Raw genomic sequence first — 7,382 nt, 5'->3', positions numbered from 1 at the left:
AGAGGCGCAATAAGTTTTTTAAATAGGGTGCAAAACCTAAAAATTAGGGTTTCTCTTCACAGCTCCTACTCGTCGATTCGGGGCCTTCCGACTCGTCGAGTAGGACCCAAACCCCGCGTCCACTAACAGTCTCTACTCGACGAGTTGGAGCGCCCCAACTCGCCGAGTCCATGCACAAAACCCTAAAAATTATAAAAATAAATCAATACCTGGAACAGGTGTTACACATACCACACAATAGAATATATATACAAATAATACATACTAGGTCCACAACCTCCCGGTTAGATTACCCCTGTCCCACAACCTTCCGGTTGGATTGCCCCTGGCCCACAACCTCCTGGTTGGATTGTCCCCTTCTGGCCCACAACCTCCTGGTTGGATTGCCCAGGTTTGTTGACTGGCAGCACAAAGCAGTACAATCTCAACCCAACCACACTATGTCGACATGTATAACAGATAAAACACATAACAACAAACAGATAATCATGTAAATCTTAACAGATCACTACATCATAGCAACATTCTAAACCAGAATACACAATCTACTAGGTCAGCATCGGTGCCTTCGACCCACAAGTAAAGTGAGGAAAACTCACCTCACAGTTGGAAAAGATAGTAGAAACGAATGTTGCTCCAAAATCCAACTCTACAGGTCACATATACAACAAACAGTGACTAAACCTCAATCTACAGCTCAAACTACCCAAAATGCCCCTAGGTCAAACTTGGTCAACGGTCAAAGGTCAAAATCTTTATTCAAAATCTCACAGCTTGTCGTCACGTCGTGACCCTTAGCTGTCACGCCGTGACCTAATGAGACAAAAATAGTCGGGGTGACCCATTCTCACGTCATGAGCCATGGATGCTCACGTCATGAGAAATGTTCTGAACAACTAGATGCATTAAGCTCTTAACCCCTTTTGGACAAACACCTAAAACTTCCAGAATGTCTTAGATACTCTAGAATATCATAAAAATCATGGCTTTTTGGACATGCATGTCCCAAACACAAACTAGGGCACAAAAGGAAGAAATAACCCTAGAAGCTCATGCAAGAGCAGGGTCGGCCCAAGCCCAGGGCGAGCTGGGCCATTGCCCAGGGCAACAACTCATCAAGGGGCATCACGTTTAAAAAGTCTGTTATGTGTAGTCATTTGGGCTGATCCACTAAAAGGTCCCGTCCTTGAAAACTCATCATGCAAAGGGCAGCGCGCCTAGTCCAAGATGTAAAACTGAAGGCGGCAATTGAAATTCAGATTTGGCACGCTTCCGACTTCTCGATCTCCTAAGCAACACCCCCAATAAGTAAAGCTGAAGAAGACGAGGCGTCTAAGGAGATTGATGTCTGGGGAAGATGATTCAAATGGTCTTGTTGATCTCATATCTTAAAGAAACGCAAGGTTCTCTGGGGCTAATTAAAGTCACCAGTTCTTTCACTCTTTATGAAGATCTCATTTTGATTGAAAGAGATGGGGGTTGGGTTAATTTTTATGATTTTTATTTGTGAGTTCCTCTCTCGTCCTCTATAAATCGACATTCTCAAGTCTCAATCGTGGCAGGTATTCATATGAATGTCTTCCTCTACCTTTATGTGGTTATCAATATTTAGCCGATTGGCTATGAATTGGTAGTTTATGTATTCAATAGTATTATATCTAGAGAATCATGAAATATAGAATAATGTTTTTTTGGATAGTTTTCAGTTACTTGAATAATCATTTAGTGGAGGAAACATCCAATACAATGCCTACAATGGAACTCGATGTTGAAATTTGATCATGGCTTGTTTTACTCTACTACTTTCAAATAAATTTTTTTGTTTGCTAATACTCATGACAATTCTCCTAGTAAATGTAGCATGTTAATGTATCTTTATTGTAATTTCAAGATAATTTATGTTTTGTCTACAAATTTTATGTCTTTGACAAGCATCTCTATCTCCCTCCTTATTATTAAGTTGTTTTCCATAAACAAGCTTGAAATTTTATTTTTTTATTTAACTATTGATAATATACAAATAACACTTTTTGAGATTGTATTTTTTCTTTTAAGATTTTATGCTTTTTATGTGGTGGTTAAATTTAAGTTCCTTTTTTTTCTTTGTGACTTTAGATTCTTCTTTTGAAAACCGCAGATGTTTGTCATAGAAGATGCTGGACAAGAGAATGTATAGGTTAGTAGTTTGGAAAATTTTGTGTTTAAAAACTTTTGTTGTTAAATGACGATTTCTTTTATATTCATAAAGGCAAGATACATGTATTTAATTATGCCACAGTTAATTCATTTTGATTCAGTTACCCTCATACGTTAACCGACAGGCAGACAATGTTTTAAATAATTGATCATTTATATGCATTTTCTTTAAGTATAAACTTTTTGCATGTTTTAAAAAAACTATAAATTTGTTGGCACTATTCTATATAAAATAAGGGCATTATTTAATTATCTTGCCCCGAGCATCATAAATTAATGGACCGGCCATGTGCAAGAGTCTTAAAACTCAACCATACTCCAGATCTAGCACTTATATTACCCGAGGGACATTGGAGATCCATAAACTTGGCAACTTTATGGATTCCAAACACTACATCATCTTATATATGCTCACGTCCTGAGAAATGTTATGAACAACTAGATGCATTAAGCTCTTAACCCCTTTTGGACAAACACCCAAAACTTCCAGAATGTCTTAGATACTCCAAAAATATCATAAAAATCATGGCTTTTTGGACATGCATGTCCCAAACACAAACTAGGGCACAAAAGGACGAACTAGATGCACTTCCTCTTTTTCTTCTTGGCTAGAATCACCACAAATGAGCTCGAGATCAAATATGGTTGCTAGGGTTTCAAAGGGGAGAGTAAGGAGGTGATGGAGGTTGAGGGTGTGCTAACCCTAGCCCTTACTTCCTTTAAATACGAAATAAAATCTCCAAAATTAGGGTTTCCTCGCAGTCGCGTCTCATGTCGTGACCTATAAGGGCTCATGTCGTGAGAATGGAAATATATGCGATTCGTCCAACTGAGCTCACGTTGTGACACCTCAGTGCTCACGACGTGAGAAAGGTTTAAGCTTGAGAATTAAAGCTGAAATTCTAAAATGGCGTTTACCTAGAATTGGGTGTTACAATTGGGATTGCTGATAATTTCCAGGGTTGTTGATAACCCATAATTATTTGTTATGATGTGTTGTATGGATATTTCGGGAAGGACTCACTAAGCTTCGTGCTTATAGTTGTGAATTATTGTGTTTCATGTACTTTGGATGATTTCGGAAAGGCAAAGGTTAGACAGTACACTCAAACTTGTAGATTTTTATGATTCCGCATTTTGATACCCTGGTTAAGATGATTGTATTTGATTATGGTAAAATTTGGGATGTTACAGACGCTCTTAGGCTAAGTTTAGGTCAAAGCCCACATCACCCTTCGATTGAGTCCACATCAGCATGCATGTGGTCAAGGTGTACATAAGCCTTTTGAGCCCACATCAGCTTAGTTTACAGGATAACTCCTTCATATTTTGCAAAATGGTTTTTTGGCGTATAATTTCATAGTTCAATGGCTTAAAATGCACAAAAAAAAATCCAGAGACCATTTAAAACCACAATCAAGAGTTTGTAGGGTTTTGATGACAATAATCCAACTAATTTTGACGAAATCATTCCCATTTTTACCAAGTTTTGGGTGTTTTAAATAATAATTTTAAAAAAATGGATACCGACACAAAAGCCCTATAATTCATTAATTTGTCATTTTTAACAATTTTACACTAAGTTAATTTTTATGTTCATTAATGCCTAATAATTGACAATCTTTTGTCATAAATACCTTTTATCAGGTTAGCTAACCAAGGCCATGGTAGAAGCCTACATGACCATTAAAACCCTTTAATTATGTTCACATGTCTTCGTTTGGAGACGTTATGCATTGAGAAGCTCCCACATATATTTTTTTCACCAAATATGTATGTACGCTTGCTTTAATTCTTGAGTAAATGCACACCATCATCACAAAAATAGGGTATTTGAAACATCAAAAGGGTTACAAAGTTGATTAATGCACCTGAAGCAAACAATATATTGGGTAATCAGCTTTATTGTGTGAATATTGGTGTTCAAAGAGTAAGTTTCCTAGACTCCATAATTAATTTTTTACAAAATAAATTCGGTTTGTAAAATGTTCAATTTATGTAGGAGATACGATTGACGATTGACTTCATCAAAAGAAGATTGTAATGATCCATTTTATTTTATACACGAGCCTTTTCTCTAGGTTGAACGAAATGAACTTTGTGCTTCATGGGATCTACATGTACAATAAACCAGATGACGAGTTCGTTACCATGCTAGATAAGTGTAAGGACATCATCCTCAATATTTTACTTGGTGATGAAAACTTATGAAAATCAAGTATGTGTGATGAAATTAGAGCACAAGTGTACCATGCTAACGAAATGGCAAAGTCATAAAAAGGTTGAGAAGGTAGTAAAAATGAAATACATAATGTATGATCCAAGCACCAGATGGAACAAGATGGTACCAAAGGTTAATGACATATTTGAGTCACCCGCACAACTTAAATTTTGTTCACAAATTATGTTGTGTTGAATGGTTACGAGACTTACTTTGAGAAATTTGACAACACGAGGGTTGTTGCAAGATGTTGAAAGATGAATGACGCCAACATATGCCTTTTAGTTTGTATGTAGCTTGGAAGTACAACAAATAATCATTTCAAATAAACGGTATTGATACCCATGTATGTAGTAGACGATTTAAACTTGGTTCTATTGTTTCCCTTAATTAATTGGCAAACACTACATGACTGAAATTGAAAATAAGCCTTAGTTTAAACTGAGGTAGATGATTGCATATATCAAACAAAAGTTTAGGTGTGATGTGTCTGTAGGCCAATGTCCTTGTGCAAAAAATTAGGCCAAATAGTTGATAGAAGGAAAGTTAACTTAACATTATGCAAGGAAAAACATTAAAACCTTTTTTGTTAAATAATCATGTTCTTTGCCGAAACTTATGTCAATACAATTTCAAGCACACCACTAGTCTTCAGTTCAAGGGTCGATGTCAGGATAACAAACTATTTATAATGCTAAAAAAACATGGGGGAACTAAAAATATATTTATCAAAAGGTAACAAATTACTTAAAATGTTCAGAAAATACCAGGATGACCTCTGTAGCAGGTTTAATAGGTCAAATTTTGGGTTCATATCAGAATTTGTTAATATTTAGAATGTCCAACAAAGAAAGGCTAGGAAAGGAAAATTTTGGTTTCAATTTTGAAAAATCCTCGATACAAATATAGAAATTGGACAAAAAAATCGACTGTGTTCTCCATTTTACATTCTGCGACTCTAAACTCTCATCAAAATTTCATTAATACAAACAATAAGTTGTATGGCCAAAACACAAAATAGCTCCATCTGAAGTTTATACCTTCCTGTTTTGTTGTGATGATACTTGCTTCAGAAACCTAATGGTTCATATCTGCAAATTGGTTTTCATAAGACAAGAAACATCAAACCTAAACATAAATGGATTAAAAAGTGAATTGTTTTACGAGAATATGATTTATGATTTGTGAATGAAAAGAATAATTTCAATGCAAGAAAATTAATATTACGCACCTTCAACATCAATTTACTCAAATTTGCCAACTTGCAACAAATCCTTGCTTCTGCGGCCAAAGAATTCACAACCAACTCTATTGATTTCACCTCCTCACAAAACTCCGGGTGCAATACCAATGAAGAGAAATGTTCATCAAGAACAAACCCAAAGCACTTGGTAACATTTTCAAGTGAAGGAACTGAATCAAAAACTTTAAGCCAATGTAAAGATGAAGCTTTAGGAATTGAAGAAGAAGATGCTTGTGGGAACTTTTGATACTTCTTCAACCATTTCTTCAAATAACGCACGAAACCCATAATCTCTGAACCATTTAAGTTACCAATACAAGCTGAGAATATTACATCATCAAGATTTGGGGATGAAAGAAGATAATGCAAGCACAATTCACTGGTTGTAAACTCATCATGAGCCATCATGAGTAAAATAGCAGCATCTTTTGCCAAGTTGAATGTCTTTTCAGCAAGGGTTTTGTCTTTTGCCATTTCAATGGCGGACAAAGCTTCGGTCTCCCATTCTTTCCTTATGAAAGCCATGGTGTCGTAAGCATCTTTAGGTGGAGAAAGGAAGAACTTCAAAACGGAAAGGATGTCAGAAAATTGAAGATCAGAGACATGCTTGACACACAAACAAACCAAATCAGACCTCTTTTTCTCAATCAAATTATGAACTAACTTCCTAGAACTCGAACCCTCAATAAGACCACCAACGATCAGAGTTTCTAATATCTCCCAAATTTCGAATGCAAAACAAGCCTCCAATACTAAACCTACAACAGCCTCACCCATTAAAAAACCTATTTTTTGTATAAGCGCCTTAGTATAACCCTCGCCCTTCTGTTCAATCGCTACTGAAACTACAAGCGCCTTAGTATAACTCTCGTCCTTCTGTTCAACCACTACTGAAATTCCGAGTTTCTCGCTGTTCTTCTTCAGATACGAAGTCAACATGCTAATGAACTCAACCTTAGTGAACGATTTAAGGTTTTTTAGCTTAATTTTCAACTTCTTATAGAAGTTTTGCCCTAACTCTATAATCTCCGTATCCGTTTGAGAAATTTTCCATCCTTCAACACGTTTAACGAACGAAACGTCATTCGATTCTTGGGTTTGAGGTTTCAAGTTGAGCAGAATAGGGTCTGGATTAAGAACTATCGGGTATTGTGAATCTGAAGGTAGCTGTTCGGGTGTAGCTGACGCTTTGGTAATTAGTTCGAGCATAGACATCGTGAATAAAGGTCGTAGAGACACAAACCTTGAGACAAAGAAGGGTTTATGAACGGCGGAGCTGCGCGAGTCGGCGACTGTGGAGAAGGTTTCGAAGCCTACGACGTAAAGTAATGCTGCTTTGGGCTCTGCGAGTGGAGACTTTGTGCGAAGAAGCAAGTACGCAAACGTTAACGTGAATAATGGGCAGGGCTCCAGTTGGGCCTTAGGAGTTAGGTTAGGGCTACGATTTAGTTTACGTCCATATTTAATTTTTTATTTTATTTTTATCATTTTATCATGTATTCAGTATTTACATCTTATCTGTTATCATTTTGTCATTTTTTGTAGATAAATTTGAAAGAAAAAGAAAAACCATTATGTTGCAGAATTGATAAAAACTGATAACAAATTGAAACATATAATATTTGATTTGATAACTTTTAACTTTGATGTCACATTAGCTTTCATTATTTACTAACATTGATCATTAATATATTCTTATATTTTATCTTTATCAAAAATATT

The 7,382-nt window shown here is 36.0% G+C and overlaps 1 protein-coding gene across 1 annotated transcript; it reads right to left on the bottom strand.

Moving 5' to 3' along the window:
- Nucleotides 1-5,273: 5,273 nt before the first annotated feature.
- LOC145140150 (uncharacterized) lies at nucleotides 5,274-7,021 on the bottom strand. Its single transcript, XM_079073895.1, has 2 exons — nucleotides 5,649-7,021; nucleotides 5,274-5,508 (listed from the first exon to the last, which is right to left on the bottom strand). Exons 1-2 carry the CDS (start codon nucleotides 6,873-6,875, stop codon nucleotides 5,503-5,505), a joined length of 1,233 nt encoding a protein of 410 aa, XP_078930021.1. The 5' UTR covers nucleotides 6,876-7,021; the 3' UTR covers nucleotides 5,274-5,502.
- Between the last annotated feature and the right edge of the window lie 361 nt (nucleotides 7,022-7,382).

This window comes from Lactuca virosa, chromosome 1 (assembly GCF_052849685.1).
Source record: "Lactuca virosa cultivar CGN04683 chromosome 1, Lactuca_virosa_CGN04683_v6, whole genome shotgun sequence".
NCBI lineage: Eukaryota > Viridiplantae > Streptophyta > Magnoliopsida > Asterales > Asteraceae > Lactuca > Lactuca virosa.
This window is presented reverse-complemented; position numbering and strand designations above follow the sequence as displayed.

Bases quoted from the DNA above. Each gene is read 5' to 3' on its own strand.
- LOC145140150 (XM_079073895.1), bottom strand. From the start codon at position 6,875: ATGTCTATGCTCGAACTAATTACCAAAGCGTCAGCTACACCCGAACAG.